The 15,654-nt window shown below is 38.5% G+C and overlaps 1 protein-coding gene across 1 annotated transcript in view; it reads right to left on the minus strand.

The window, feature by feature from the left end:
* plekhh3 (pleckstrin homology, MyTH4 and FERM domain containing H3) overlaps nt 1-15,273 on the minus strand; it is a 37,699-nt gene extending 22,426 nt beyond the window's left edge. Inside the window, exons 1-2 of the mRNA XM_052550768.1 lie at nt 14,797-15,273; nt 4,862-4,917 (exon numbers count right to left, since the gene is read on the minus strand). Of these exons, the coding sequence (XP_052406728.1) occupies nt 4,862-4,917; nt 14,797-14,931 (191 nt within the window). The 5' untranslated portion in view covers nt 14,932-15,273. The remainder of the gene's footprint in view (nt 1-4,861; nt 4,918-14,796) is intronic.
* Between the last annotated feature and the right edge of the window lie 381 nt (nt 15,274-15,654).

Genomic DNA, 15,654 nt, shown 5'->3' on the forward strand with positions numbered 1-15,654 from the left:
AGAGTGGCGCACAGTGACATCAACATGGCAGTATGCCAAAACTTTGCCCCCTGATTGAGCCATTCCTGTCAGCTGAAGGAGGGTGAAGAAAATAATACTTGCTCTATAGAAAAAGCCATGCAATGAATGAGCCATTGCCATTCCGACCGAATAGTCGGTGGCTATAAATGATGATACGTGCGATCATTTTTAAACTATTAATATGTATGTACCATGATGAAGTTATCATGAATGTTTACAGAGTGTGTGGATATGTTTGCCCAACTTATTGGGCAAACTCTCAGACCCTGATCTGTGATTGGTTAAGAGACTTTATGGAATTCTCATTTGCGTTTCATATAAGTATCAACTTCGTCCCAGATGTTCCTCTTACAATTAATTTGGAGACATCAAAATTTAATTGTAGAAATATAAAATGTATGTGAACAGCATAGCTCAAATACTGTAATTCAGTATGGGATGAATTTAAATTCAAAGTGATGTTCATATTAAAATTTTCCATAATGTAAACAAAAGCTAGAAAAAAAGGATATGCTCACTTGAGGCAGATAGAGTTTTTATTTAGTAAGAACACATGCATAAACTACAATAGAAACACACCAAATATATTCCTAGGTAAAGTCATAAGACTTTGTCTCAACAAGCCAAGAGACTAAACAATTTGCATGTTAATTTTTCCTATTAAAATGATTGGCTCATTCACTGTAGCTCTCTGAAATATTTACTGTCAGTTGCTTATTGTGCTCTAAAACAATTAATTAATCATATTTAATAAAACAGCCACAAATGGCTTCCCCAGTGTATACCACTTCCGTTTCTATTTTGTGCCAATTTCCCTCCATTTCTATAATGGAGAAAATAACTTGGATGAAAACATATCTATCACTAAGATCTGTTATTTTAAAAATGTCCATTTGCTTTCTATTTAAAGTTGTCATGTAAGAGAATCAACTGGGACATTTAGAGGTCTCATTTGTCATTTTCTTTCCGATGTGAGACTGAAGACTGAAGTTTATAGATGGATTTGTGTTGTGTGATCGTCTGAGTGAGTGTGTGTTAGATGTGGAGGCGTGTTTGAAGTTTATGTCTGGAAACTGTAAAGTAGAGGTTTATTCAATAGTCACAGCTGGAACGCAGGTTTGGACTGGTATAGTGGATCTGTAAAGAGGTGAGGGTTGTGAGATAAGTGTGTGAGTGTGTGTGTGTCTACAAGGTTTCCAAGGCTTTCCAATCAAACCCATCCCAATCCTACCCACTGCTGCCCACTCTTTTCCCAGAGTCCACAGCAGTGGCCCCCAAGAGGGGCCTCCAAGTCGACTTCCTGTAAGAGGGAGAGCAAAGCAGGAAGCAATTTGTCACACAGGATTAAACGACAGGAATAATAAAAAGAGGAGAGGAAAATGAGTGAGCCTTTCTCTAAATCTAGACATGAAAGCCTTGAGGGAGAAACAGCAAGAGAGAAATACAAATAAATGAAAATATAAGATAACGCAGCATAGACAAAATATTAAACCAAACTGTCAGTCAAGTGGGATGTTGACTTTGCTGACACATGGTTAGAGACACGGACATCAATTCGACTCATAAGATGGTTAAAGAAATTGAGAGAGAGGAACAAAGAACAGGAAGGAGGACTTAGAAGGGAAAGTGGAAAGCGCTGCAGAGCATGTAGCTGTTGTTTGGTGATAGATGTACAATGCAACACACTGAGCACTGATTTGACGAGGGGAAGGAAGGAAAATAAGCAAATCGTGCTTGTTTATGGAAGTGAAAGCAAATTCACTCTGAGAAACCTTTGCAGTCCAGCTGCAAAACCTTTTCTCTCCTTACTGTACAAGAACAAAACTGAGCCTGGACATTGAGAGTCTCAAACTAAAATGACCTGGAAACCAGTTGAGTACCTGAATTCCAGTTATAACCCCATGACAACACACAAAGTTATTTTAATAGTTTTGGGTCAGTAAGAAACATTTAAAATAACAATTAATGTTTGTATTCAAGGATGCATAAAAATTGACCAAAAGTGGCAGTAAAGAAATTTATGTTAAAAAAGATTTCTGTTTCTAGTTAATGCAGTTTTTTTAAGTTTTCTATTAAATCAAAGAATCCTGAAGAAATGTCACAGTTTCAGCTAAAGGATTAAGGAACACAACCCATTTCAACCCTGATAATATTAAGAAATGTGTCTTGAGCAGCAAATCAGAATACATTTGCCATCACAGAAATAAAATGGGTTTAAAAATATATAAAAAATAGAAAATTATTATTTTAAATTGTGACAATATTTAATAATATTACCGATATTTAATGTATATTTGATCAAAAGAGTCCTTTTTCAAAAATATCAACAAAATCTTATACAAACTTAATGTATAAAGACCAAAAATACATAGAAATCAATTCACATAGGCTAATTGTATTTCAGTTAGATGTGTAGTTGTGCAGCATGTTGAAAAAAATTTAATAATAATATTAAAAGCCGAAGAAGACTGATTTGCAGATTTAAGAATAAAGGCGTGAGGTGGCCATATGAAACCATTTTGTGGTTGGAGACGTGAATTGAAATGTTTTGTATGTTTTCAGTGGAATAGCGTCATGGAACTGGAAAGTCTGGTTGGTAATACTGCCAGACAGAATGGTTCATATGAAGGCAAAGTAGCACTGTGTGTGTAACCCTCCCTCTCTGACGCTCTCGGTGGCATAAGCTCACTAACCCAAACCAGCTGTGTGGCCCACACTGACAGGAAACTGATAAAAGAAATGGAGGGATGGAGGAAAGGTAAAAATAAGGGAAACATATATTATGCGTTCCTCCATAAATGTCTGCTGAATGAAGGAGATTCTTTTGTGTGTAACTTTTTCTGCCAATTCCATGTGACTTACAGTAACAGACATCAATAGCCTGATTAATCAATGGTTAACACACAATCATGATAAAAGCTAATATAACCTAGTTATCCACTATACACACACACAAACGTTCTAGATTGAAATAAATCATTGATTTGTTACAGGAACACAATATCAGTTTTTTAGGTAGTTAGCCTGTGAGGAAATGCTAACTGCTAACTCCCCCATTGTCGTAGTATTATTAAGACGACAAACAAAAAAGAAGTAGGCGATCTTCATTCATTGTTACACTGTGAGTGCATACTTCCCTCTGTAGTACACTTAATCTCTAAAACTTTATTTTCCATTGGTACACTTTTGGTATGTTGAACTGTAGTCAATAGATGATTGATTTTAATCCATTTAAAATGCAGTGCTGCTTATTTATTAACTAACTGCATTAACTGCTCACACTCGACCACATGTGTATATATGTATGCACACTTAGCCATGTAGGAAAGCTAAATTGTCCATAAAAAAAATAAATGTGAAAAAAAAAGCCCTCTGGGACATTCTGGAATGCCCTCATTTAAAAAAAGTTTCCTTTCAGGATTTATAGTAATTTAATATTTTATATATTTAATATTTTATATATCACTTTTTCCTAATGTTGGGATCAGAAGAAAGGCAATATGAAGACAGTTTTTCAACAAATTGGCACTGCACAGCATCTTGTTGTCTTCAGATCATCTTTATCATTTAGTTTCTGTGTGTACCTGCACGTTCGCCTCTCTCATAAAAAACCACAATACGTGAAAGTCCAAGCGCTCAGCTGTTAAAACGTGGGAAACACATTAGCACCAAGCTGTGACCTGTCAGGTTAACCCATTAATGGACTGACAGTGCAGAACAGCTGGCAACAGGAGGAAGCCAAAAATGAGCAGAATGTTTTTCTGTTTGAGATTTTGGTTAAAAGACCGGAAGAAATAAACCAAGAGCGACAGATACAAAGACAATGCATTCTTTCGGACATGGTGACTGTGAGGACAGTATGATGGAGTGAGTATTTCTGACCTCTGCTAAAAATAATACAGTTTACTCAAGAATACCGCTCCAAGACATTCCACATCCAGCCAGCCGAGCGAGACAGAAAGCACTCAGGATGACAGCACGTGTGTGTCTAATCCGTGATGAGACTGAGCGACCTCTACATGCGATAAAAAAGACTGAGTCACCGTCTGGCTGACGATTTCCTGCAAATCTCAACCTGCTATAACACACACACACTTCCTCCAGATTCAAGGATTCACAATCTTGATAATATAATAAAATGACCGTGTTTTTGATGATTAATGGTAAAGCATTTTGTGAATGTGCTTGATTCTTTGTGCTGTGACACACCCAAAGCTGACATACAGTAGTCAGGCTAGCTCACATACCATTATCTTACAAGTGGCTCTGTAACAAGTGTGTACATTTCCAAAAATGCTATTCTTTTAAACTTTCTATTCATCAGAGAATCCTGAAAAACCATACAGTTTCCACAAGAATATTAAGCAGAAAACAACTGTTTTCAAAATGTACAATTATAAGAAACGTTTCTTGCGCACTAATCAGCATATTAGAATGATTTCTGAAGAATCATGTGACACTTAAGGCTGGAGTAAAGGCATTTTTATTTTTAAAAACGGAAGTATATTATATTTGTAAATATATTTAAACTGAAAACATTAAAATAATATATATACTTTAATATTTTATGTTATATATGTAATAATTTTTCACATATTTTTTTTGATCAAATATATGTAGCTTTGGTTAGCATAAGAACTAATTCCATATGCTATTCATATCAAACTAAGATGGTATTACCATCTGATACATCCCTGTACTGCCAGAGTACTTGTTTGTAAGGATATGTACTGTATGCACTCACAAATCTATCTGTCCAGGTTGTGAGGGAGATGTAGGACAGATATACACACACACATACACACACAACCTATTAAATATCATTAATGGCTGAACTCACCAGGGTGTGCCGTTGGCTGTGCGAGTGGGCTGAGACAGAGTGACCTCTAGTTGCCCCTGTAAAAGAGAAAGGACAGATCACATGGGCATCTGGAAGGTATTGATCTCTCACTTGCCTTCCAGTAAACTCTGCTAGATATTCTCGAAGGATGTCTCTCTCACTTCCTTTGTTTCAATGTTCAACACACATCATATGGTTCTATTTAGAACTTTAGTGTCGGGTTGCTACGATACCAAAATTTCAGTGGTCAATACCAACTGTAAAAAAAAAAAAAGATTCTACAGTAAACGCCTGTTTATTGGTTAGCTGCAAGTTACATAACTATGTATGGTGAAAAACTGTAAATGGTTTAGCATCACACTATGTAACATTATTATACAATTCTGTCAAATGTATTTTTTTTTCATTCGAGTAAAAACTATGAATTACTGTAATTTAGTGTGAGTGACACAAGTCAGTCTCTTCATTTGTGTCATCAGTAATGCACATCAGGGTGTTTTGTTTAACATTTTCTATATACAGTACATGAGTTAATATTTTTGAATTATTTTAGTGTCATATATGCTTCCCTTAAACATTAAATGAGCAAAAAGCCATTCCAGGTGGGGAAAAAAATAGGTTGGTGATGAAATAGCTGGTCTTTAATTATGAATCATTATAAATAATTATGGCTTGGCATTATACCAAAAATCTAACACCAGCATATGGGTGAAAACTTTCAAAGTAACCATACATTCAACTCCACTCTTGCACAATGTGCTAGCAGTGGCTTCAAAAACTAGCTGTCTGAGATGTTTAGCCGTTGACGCCTGCGCAGATGATTGATAGCGCGGCAGGCTACGGTTCGAGGGATGTCCGGATTCTTTAGTGCATTCCTCAGGTCTGGCTTCCCCTTCCCCATCTCAGAGCTCATATTAAAGAGGGGAAGACGGAAGGAGAAAGGAGCTCTGGACTGCAGCAGGGGTCCAGGAAAGGTCAACCGGAATGACCTGGAAAGCCTTTGATGAGGCTCAACGTAGCTAACCAAAAGAAAATGTAGAAATAGGTCATTATGGCAGTTAGCCAGCTTTATGGTGTCTCACCCTTCATAATTGTCAACTAATGATGAGTTAAGTCATGTAATTTGTATGGTAACTATCAAACAACTTGTACAAATACCTAATCCATGCTGTGAGTCATAAGGTCATTTACTGGATTCTAAAATTCTCCCTTGGTTAAAGAAAACCCCATGGGTTCTGCATATGTAAACCGGAACGGTAACTGACCAACTTCCTACTTGCTGCATGATACATGTTCTGAAACTATCACACGCACAAACACACAATCACCTAGCAGTCTAAATTTGGATTTCCCCATTGACCTTCTTAACTTAAGCCAGAACATGATGGTAGTGTGAGAGCAGAATGGTTTGTCGGACATAACATTTCTTTTTTTATTATTATTATTTTGCATTTTTGCCTTTATTAGAATAGGACGGATCAGAACTGACAAGAAGAGAAGTGGGAGAGAGATGGGGGCAGGATTGGGTAAGTTCCTCGAGTCGGGATTCGAACTCGGGATGCCTGTAGCGCAACAGCAATGCTATTGGCACCAAAACTAGGGCAGTTTTTGTAAAGGGTCAATGCATGTCACAATGCAGAATAAACATGTGAGTGCCAAGAGCTTTGGGAACGGAATGAGGCTGGTGGAGAAAGGGATAATGCACGACACCTGTGCCATTCACCCTTTTATCCTTCTGTGGCTCAGGAGTCGCGCATTATCACTAACTCCATTGGCCTTGCTCCATTCCCACAGCTCTCGGCCCCACCCCACTCATCACAAAAAGATATGGTGCTACTTCCTTTTCACTGGAACTTCACCATCTTTCAACACTAAATTACCAAAAATTGAACATTATTTAGTTACTTTATAAACCATTTTTGCATTTGAATTTTGCAATTTGGCTAACACTTAGTCACTTGGTCATAAACCAACAAACATACTTCAAAAAACAAGTGCACTTATTAACAGCACCTCCTTAGTAGTGCTTGGCAGTTAATTCAAACACACAAACACTTAGCAGTCGTGGGCACTTGACTGCTGCATTCAGATCATAAAATTAGAAATAAGGGCTGTTCTTAGAACTGACAAAGACATAGAGCACTTTTGTGCTCAATCCGTCTCTATGCAATTCCAACCCAGCTCTGCCTCGCCCAGCCCCTCTGGACAAACTCTGTCCCGCAGCCAGCACTCAGACCCTTGACACCCACTGGACAGTAAATCCAAACTGTCCTTCCTTGCGAACAGATCTGATGTCAGCTTTAGTTTCCTCTCTGTTCTACATGACATGCATGTAATTGAGCCTGAATATTGACCTGTATGACTTTTCATTCTTCATTCACTTTCACTGTAGAGACGAAAAAAGATTTTCAAAATATCTTTGAGTTCCACAAAAGAAAGTCAGTCATACAGGACTGGAACGACATGAGGGTGATGACAGAATTTTCATTTTTGGGTGAACTATCCCATAAATGACGTACATGAGGAAGGGACGAAAACAATGTCAGAAATAGAGGGAAACATTTCCTGCTTTCAACTGTGTTGCTTCTGTCAACACTATTAAACTAAAACAAACACAAAGTGAAGCCTCGAATACCTTCTGGGAGGTGATGGCTAAAAAAAAAAAAAAAAAAACATACAAAAGTGTCCTCAAAGATTTGTTGGCTCCTACCATTTTGCCAACAATTTTCTTGTGAGTGGTCCTGTAGTCAATAAAAGCAGTGTTTTGCCCATAACAGGCAGCGAGCACACCGCAATTTGCAATAAATACTGTTTATGAGTGGATTCTAGTTAAAGTTGATTTCCAGGAAAATTACAAAGAGGCTCATTTACACAACCATGTATTTCTAACCACTGAGATCTGAGTCCATCTGACCCCTGTCAACCGCCCACCCACTGGCAAGCCCAGGCTGCGGTGCCACGCTCGGTTTGCCTATGCCTTCTTGTTAATGACTGGTATGCACTGGCTCTGATTCTGCCCTTTGGTCCAGTGACTCTGTAAGGTTTATCAGAATCGATCCGGCTGTAAACTGACTCGGTCTGACTCCCCCACATCAGCTGTAACTCTAGCCCCCCTCACCTTGACCTCTTTCACAGACACGCACCTCTATGTGTGTGCGACAAAATCGGCACCCCTCTGTGGCATCGTGTTTCAGTTCTCTGGCACAGCCTCGGAGGAACGTTCCGTGCCGGGCTGAGGGCTCGTGAGGGTCATGGGGCTAAAGACTCAAGAAGACGGTTCTTTTCTTACACAAACTCTTTCAAAGAAACAACATTTCATGAGAAATGTGTAAAAAAAAAAATTTTTTACATTTATTATTTCTTATTTTAGGCCATATCTTTTCTTTGTTTTAAAAAGAGTCACCATAATACTCATATAAATGTCTAGTTTCTAGTAACTGTAACTGTATGTATGTAACTGAAGTTGGAAAATGCCGCATTTCTAACGCAAATGTGACAAATCTACTGCCGTAATTACTAAGTGATAGAGCAGGGGAGGGGGAGGCTGGGAGAGAGCTGAGCTCTTGTGCCTCCGTTGGAAAAAAAAAAAATAATAATAATAAAAAACAAATACAACCTATCAGCACTGAGTGTTCACCTTCAGTCCTGAGGAGTGCTGAGGAAAAAAACCTTGTAGGGGAGGCTAGCCTCCCCTCTGGTATATCAACCAATCATCACAGAGATGTAAATTACGTGCTATTAGTTTGAACGTCTCACGCTGTGCTGATAATGTACCAAGTACTTATGATGAGTAGCGATATTGAATATTTGATCAAATAAATTAATTGCGATTAATCGCAACCAAAATAAACGTTTGTTTACATAATATATACATAGAATACATATACATGATCAAATAAATGCAGCCTTGTTGAGCACAATTGATTTCTTTCAAAAACATTCACCAAATCTCATTAACCCCAATCTTTTGAACAGTAGTACAGAGGTTCTAAAGCTTCTAAAAGTATATATACATTTAAAAAAAAACAGTTAAAAAAGATCAAACACAGCAAAATGTAACGCTAAATGCTATTCGAATATAAAAAAGATTGCTGTTAGATAAATATTGAAATATTATTGTATTCTAAGGTGCACGTGACAGTTTTGGCACTAAATCTATGAAACGCTATTCAGGTCAGCGGCAAGACGCTTTATGACCAGCACGCTACAATTTACAACTAGAGCTGCTAAGTTTAGTAGATACGCACACACTTTAACAATGATGGTGTAGGGAGTAGGGAAAGATGTCCACTTGGCATAGGAAGATGGACTGGCTGAGGTCCTTGCCAGAGGAAGAGTGGAGCTAAAAGAGCAGGATGGAGGTGAGAAAGAAGATAAAAGTGTGTTACAGAGCAAAAGGGGTGTGTATAATGAGACTCACTTAATGTTTAACCAGGGTGGAGAGGCACCATAAATGTTGGACAGGCTCAGCAGGAGAGACTGAGAGGTGCCATTAAACCGCTCTCTTTTGCTCTCTCTTAGCCATTCGGCTCCTCTGAGTGGCCCACGCTTTTCATTCATTTGCTAATGTTGGTGTACGTGCATTTAGTCGTATTTTAAAGATGTCCTTTTAGCCTGTAGGCTAAAAAAAAAAACACAATTCAAATCCAGATGAAATTCAGGAAACCACACATCCGAATTCTTGTTCAATGTCATAGGTTCCACTACAAACCCCTTCCCAAGACATTTAAAGAGTTCACAGCACTGAAAATGAGTCTGTCTGTTTCACATGTTTTTCTCATATCTAATAAAGCTTAATCTGGGGATTGAGTCGGTTAGGAACACTGGGAAAGGTATGGCGTGTGAGCGAGACCTCTGGCAAGAGCGTTCTGGGATGAGGAGCGGGATGATTCATCCAGAAGGAGATGCTGTGATGGGTTCGTTCCGTGGCTCACTTCCGTTCCTGTGTCCCAAGAGATGGGGTTGAGTAAGAGGGCGGAAATGCCGCTGCTCTGCCAACCACGGGCCTCTGGAACAGATGTTCATCTGTGTGCTTTTTGTTTTTTTCTATGCTTCTACCCTGAGGGGACTTTTAGGGACAGGCAGGATTAGCCAAACAAAACAAACTTCATTTACTTTTTACATTTTTCCGAGTGGCCTAAAAGACCACCACTTTAACTTTGTATACTGAATGTCAAGGTATCATGCAATCCGTTTTTATGTTTATGTAACAGTTTGTCAAAGTTGCTGTGTGTTGCTGGGAAACTAAGTCTAAAAATGAAAACATAAGGGGAAAAAAACAAATGTAGCGTTATGGAAAATCGGTTTATTTCGCCCATATCGCTCCAACAAAAACAACAACAAAACATTAAACCTCAATTTAAACCTGCATAGCGCAAGATTTTGGCTCATTGCAGAGGTTGTGGGGGAAATACCATCTCAAAGCTTTCTACCGTTATACATTAACAGCTCTGAGGCTGTGCCAGGAACTCCTGCCAGTTTGTGATTCTTTCCCAAGATGCCCTGCTCCTCACCCCAACAGCTGCAGTGGGCGGGTGTCATAGCATCTTCAAGGCACAGTGTGAATGGCAAAAACAAAAAGAAAGAAAGTTCTGTGTCTCCTAAGAAACATGGAAGAGTGAATCAAGGGATGTTCGTCACTCCAAAATAGGAAAAAAGGGGGAAGAGCAGGAGCGTGCAGGACAAACAGAAGCTCCCTTTCAGCTCTCCCACTGTCTGTTTGGCCAGCTTGATTGGGGAACGCGGCTGACGTCAGAAGAGCAGATCCCAGAACCAGCACTGCACTGCTGCATGCTTGCTATTAAGAAGGCTTTAAAGGGAAAGATGATTACCTTTATGTCATTTCAAACCTTTATAACTTTTCTTCTGTGAAACCCAATAAGAGACATTGTGAAGAATGTTACTGGACCTCCTTTTGACTTGGGACAAAAAAAAATGTTGAAACATATCTCTTGTGTTCCACGGAAGAAAGTAAGTCATTCAGGTTCAGAATAACATGAGGATGAGAAAAGTATTAAAGTTAGCAAAGTTATAACAAAGTTATAAGCCTGAATATAAGGTTTACATATGATATAGGACACAATATATGGTTTATTTCAGCATAAATATAGTGCAGATGTACGTGTGAATTAAAAGTGGATCTGTGGAGATGATACATTCAACTGCGGCCTCCTGCGGCACAAACAAAAGGACCGTTAACAGTCACTGCAGAGAGGAAGTATCCAAACACACACGTCTGTGGGGTCTGACCACCTGCTTGAGTGTGTGGCCTACAGAGGGTTGGGTGCAATGGAGGAGGTCTTTGTGTAAACACGTCAATGGATGTTTCCGGAGCGGGCTTTCCTAGACTTCAGCCAAATCAGGCCTCTTTGTACCCTCCGTATCTTCCAAGCATGCATTTCCTCTTCGGCAATAATAGTTGACAGTGAAAGCCCAACTTCTAGAGGTATTTGGTATTTAGTTTGTTTTGGGGGAAAAGGTTGCTAATACTTCATCAAAACAGAGCAAAAATCATGAAGTAATGAAACTAAGCCAGACTGATTTAGCCAGCAAAATTCCCAGCTTGAAAATCCAGTTTAAGCCTTTATCTATGTGATAGAAATATGATCACATTAGAAACATTTCAGTGAAATTTTGTGGGCAAAGCACAATCACACAGAAGTCACTTTCAATCCAAGTAGCTTTCTGTTGCTCATTTAAGTGAATTCACATGACCAACTTGAACCAGATGTGAAATCCGAATGGGGAAATCTTTTGCCCTTGTGCAAAATTCCCATTTGTGTGGTTTCTTAATGAAATTTCTGGAATGTTGCACCATTTTCTGAATAATGGTGAATCTGACTGCACCTTAAGCCAGTCATTAGTAATTAGTAAATGTAAATGATCATGGACTGGTAGATAATGGACTAACACCAAGATGGTCAAGCTTGTTTTTGGTGGCACGTCTACGCTAAAAAAATTGAATCACCAGTTAAGTCAAGATAGACACCATCTCTCATGTTGCAAGTTTAAGTTTAATATTCCAACAAGTCCTTAAAGAATAAGCTTTGATAGTTCAAACCACCAAAATGGGAGAGTGCTAATTCTAAACGAGAAAAATAGGTGCCACCCACCAAGTCCTGAGCAGCAGCCACTTAGTTTGTCTTAGGAAGGGAAAACTGAAGGTTGTTGCTTGGACTATTGATCCTGCCTGGCATGTAGAGGAAGCCTGGCTTTGCAGATGCACTTTAGATATCAATATCTTTTATCAATAATCAATAAAGACACCGTGGCAACAGTGAAAACAGCAACAGTCAATTGTAGTGGTGCAACAGCAAGAAAAAATTGATAAATCATAATAAAAATTCAAGCTCTGCATGCCCTAAAACAATGACTCAGCAAATGGGCACACATATTACAACATCCATTCATATAGTTAGAGCTGATCAAGTCTTTAAAGCTGCTTCATTACTGTATATGTGATACCCAAAGATTTGGGAAGGCACTCGGCTGACTATGTAAGATTATCTAATGGTTACATCACATACTGGAGACTGGCAGCATTCAGCAGATCAATTTTATCAAATTTAATCATCCTATCAAATTCAAACTGAGTTTCTCTGAAACTCTGTTTCCAAAATCACCCATTCAGGTCTAAATGATCCTGTACTATTAGACTATCCCATCTGACAACACTTTAAAAAGTGCATTTTTTTTCTTCCTGGTCATGTCTTTTCTTGCCAGTTGGTGCCAAGGACTGGTGCCTTTAAAATAAAAATAGGGACATGATGAACCTGGGGAAGAGGGGTATGCATTGACCTATTAACCTCCTATATTCTACCCCCATTACCCTGACACAGACGCGCATAGAAATCCTTCACAGAGACATAAATGGGTTAATGGCATAAGACTTCAGCAAGGAAATATGAGGATTATTGATCCCCGGGCGATTAGTCCATAGAGGATAGATGGAGTGGGGATAAAGGGAGTAGGGAGAGATAAGAGGTCAGTCCATAAGAGATTGGCGCAAAAGGTCCCTTAGGCTGTTTCTTATTGATTGGCCTAGTGCATTTGTGTAAAACAGTGTTTCACAATATGTGACCGATTAGAAAACCAGTAGGTGTCTCATACAGCGTGTGTGTATAATATACGTCATATGTCAATATGTCTTTATACCCGCCTATCAGAGAACTGATATGAACTGTAGACAGTACACTTGAGGTAAGCCAGCATTACATGTGGATGTTGGGTCATAATGGGGTTTGGAATACTTTCAGCTGTAAGCGAGTAGCCATCCCAAGAAATACACAGGATCCACCAAGTGTGAGATGAAATATTTCTGCTTAAATTCAGAAATGCTCAAAACTGCCTTTGTGTGAGAGTGAGGAAGGCTCTCTGGTTGTTGAAAAACTAATTTAGTGTACAAAGGGGATCAATACCAGAGATTTTACTGACAGAGGAGCCATTATGAATTATTTGATCATGCGGATGTGTTCCGCTGCAGTGTCACAGAGGCATAAAATAGATGGGGAACCTGAGTGCTGGCTCAGCTGAATGTACTTCACTGTTCATTACATTTCGCAGGAACCCTTCATCTCTGTTCTTCACTATGATTTGTGCCTCTCTTTTTTAACCCATATAGGCTAATATTGAAACAACTCAACAATACGATCTTGTGCGTGACAACAGTGGAATACTTTTGGATGCATAGTTGACATACAGACAAAGGACAATTACATATTTTATAACTACATATTTTGATTTTCATGGTGTCCTACTAAAAGGACTGCTAGAATTAAAAAGCTCTCAAAACCATATACACAGTGAGCATATGTATTAATGGCTCACAAATAATACCTTGGGATCAATGGTATCTTAGCATGCAAACGGAAATATGACCAGAAAAACTAGTTTTGCTAGAACAACCTTGGTGTTCTTATCACACACTATTTCCAACACTAATCAACCTACACATGTCAGTGCTTCAAAAATATGTCTGTATGTCTATAATGTATGAATATAAAAAAAATTATTTACCTTTGGGCATTACAGTATACACATGTAGAGAGTCTTTGAGAATGACTGTGATTATGGTATTATACCGTTACTGGTATACAATCCAGTAGTGACAACTAGTAGCCTTTCCAATTTCACTAGTAATATCCATTTATTTAAACAGTGGTGCTTATTCATTACATATCAGTACTTATACTAACAGTGACTAATAGCTATTTAATAAACCACTAACACCTATTCTTTATATGAACACTGGTTCCTTTACTACTAATAATTAGTTCTGAATAAATAGACACTAATATAAATAATCATATGACAAACAAAACAATCATTGCTTGAGACAAGTAATATAGCTAGTGACACTTAGGATAGATACTAGTGTCTAGATAAATATGTATATATGTATGTATATATATATATATATATATATATATATATATATATATATATATATATATATATGTATATATATATATATATATATATATATATATATATATACACACACACACATGTATCTAGTAAATAAGTACTAAGCAGGACTAGTTACTAGTAAACACCCAACATAAAGAACTTGTATCAAATGAAAAGGTACTAGTAAACTGGAATAGGTATCTAACGTTAGCAATACATGTTAGTTGGAAGTGATCTGAACCACACATCCCCATACAATTCAACGGGGGAAAATGTCAATATGTTACTTGATTTAGCTTAAAAACAATAAAAGTTAATTGTTATGTATGGGATTATGACTAGTGAAATATTAACAAGTATATAAAAAAAATAAAACAAGTATACAAAAATATTGTTACGTTTTCAAAAAAGTATAAGTGGCATCAGAACAGCTATCGGTTAGTTTGAACTACAGAAATGAACCATACTGGAAATCATACAGTGCTGTCTAGGTAGTCAACTAGCTTCTTAGGTTTTGTCTAACATACCCGTCCTGTGTGTGTGTGCTCGTCCTGATTGCGTAACTCAAAAGACTCTTCCTCCTCTTTCTCCCCATGATCCCGAGCCAGCAAACTGAAGCCTTGTCTGCAGCACACAAGCCAGCAAAGTCCCTGCAAAGGCATTCAAATCACGGCGTGTCGTCCAGTTTCTATCCGTAAAAGTCCAGTGACGTCCACCGTCCTGTCGTGCAGATGGGACAGATGGAGACTGTCTAGTCGCAGGAAACGGGCTGATCCGAGTGAATAAACTCTGAGACAACTGACAATACCGCGTTTTATCACGCGGTATATATCCAAATACGAGTCCAACTTAAGAGAAAAGAACTGATATGATAAAATATTTTTTATCACACAGCTAAGTTCCAAAGGAGAGTTGATAAAACAACGCTTCTTATCGGCTTCTGTTGCGTCTCTGATTCTGCGTGAGCGGGACATGAGCATGCAGGCTCTTTGAGAAGCGTGAGTGAAGGGGCGGGGCGAATCACCCCATGCGTTAGGATTCGCAATATGATTGGCTGGCCACGCACACGCCCAGAACACGCCCCGCCCACTGTCTGGCTCGCTGCACATGGGAAGTAGGCATTTCAGGAAATGGAAGCGATTCGGTGATGGGATCAGAAATGTTTGAGTCTCGTTGAAAAGCAACAACAAATGTGACCCCGGACCACAAAAGCAGTTATAAGGGTAAATTTCCTGAAACTGAAAGCGGAATTAATGAGGTTTCCATTGATGTATGGTTAGTTTGTATAGGACATTATTTGGCCGAGATAAAACTATTTAAAAATCTGAGGGTGCAAAAATCGCATTTAAATTTGTCCAAGATAAGTTCTTAGCAATGCATATTAT

The sequence above is a fragment of the Carassius gibelio genome, chromosome B3 (genome assembly GCF_023724105.1).
Source record: "Carassius gibelio isolate Cgi1373 ecotype wild population from Czech Republic chromosome B3, carGib1.2-hapl.c, whole genome shotgun sequence".
Lineage (NCBI taxonomy): Eukaryota > Metazoa > Chordata > Actinopteri > Cypriniformes > Cyprinidae > Carassius > Carassius gibelio.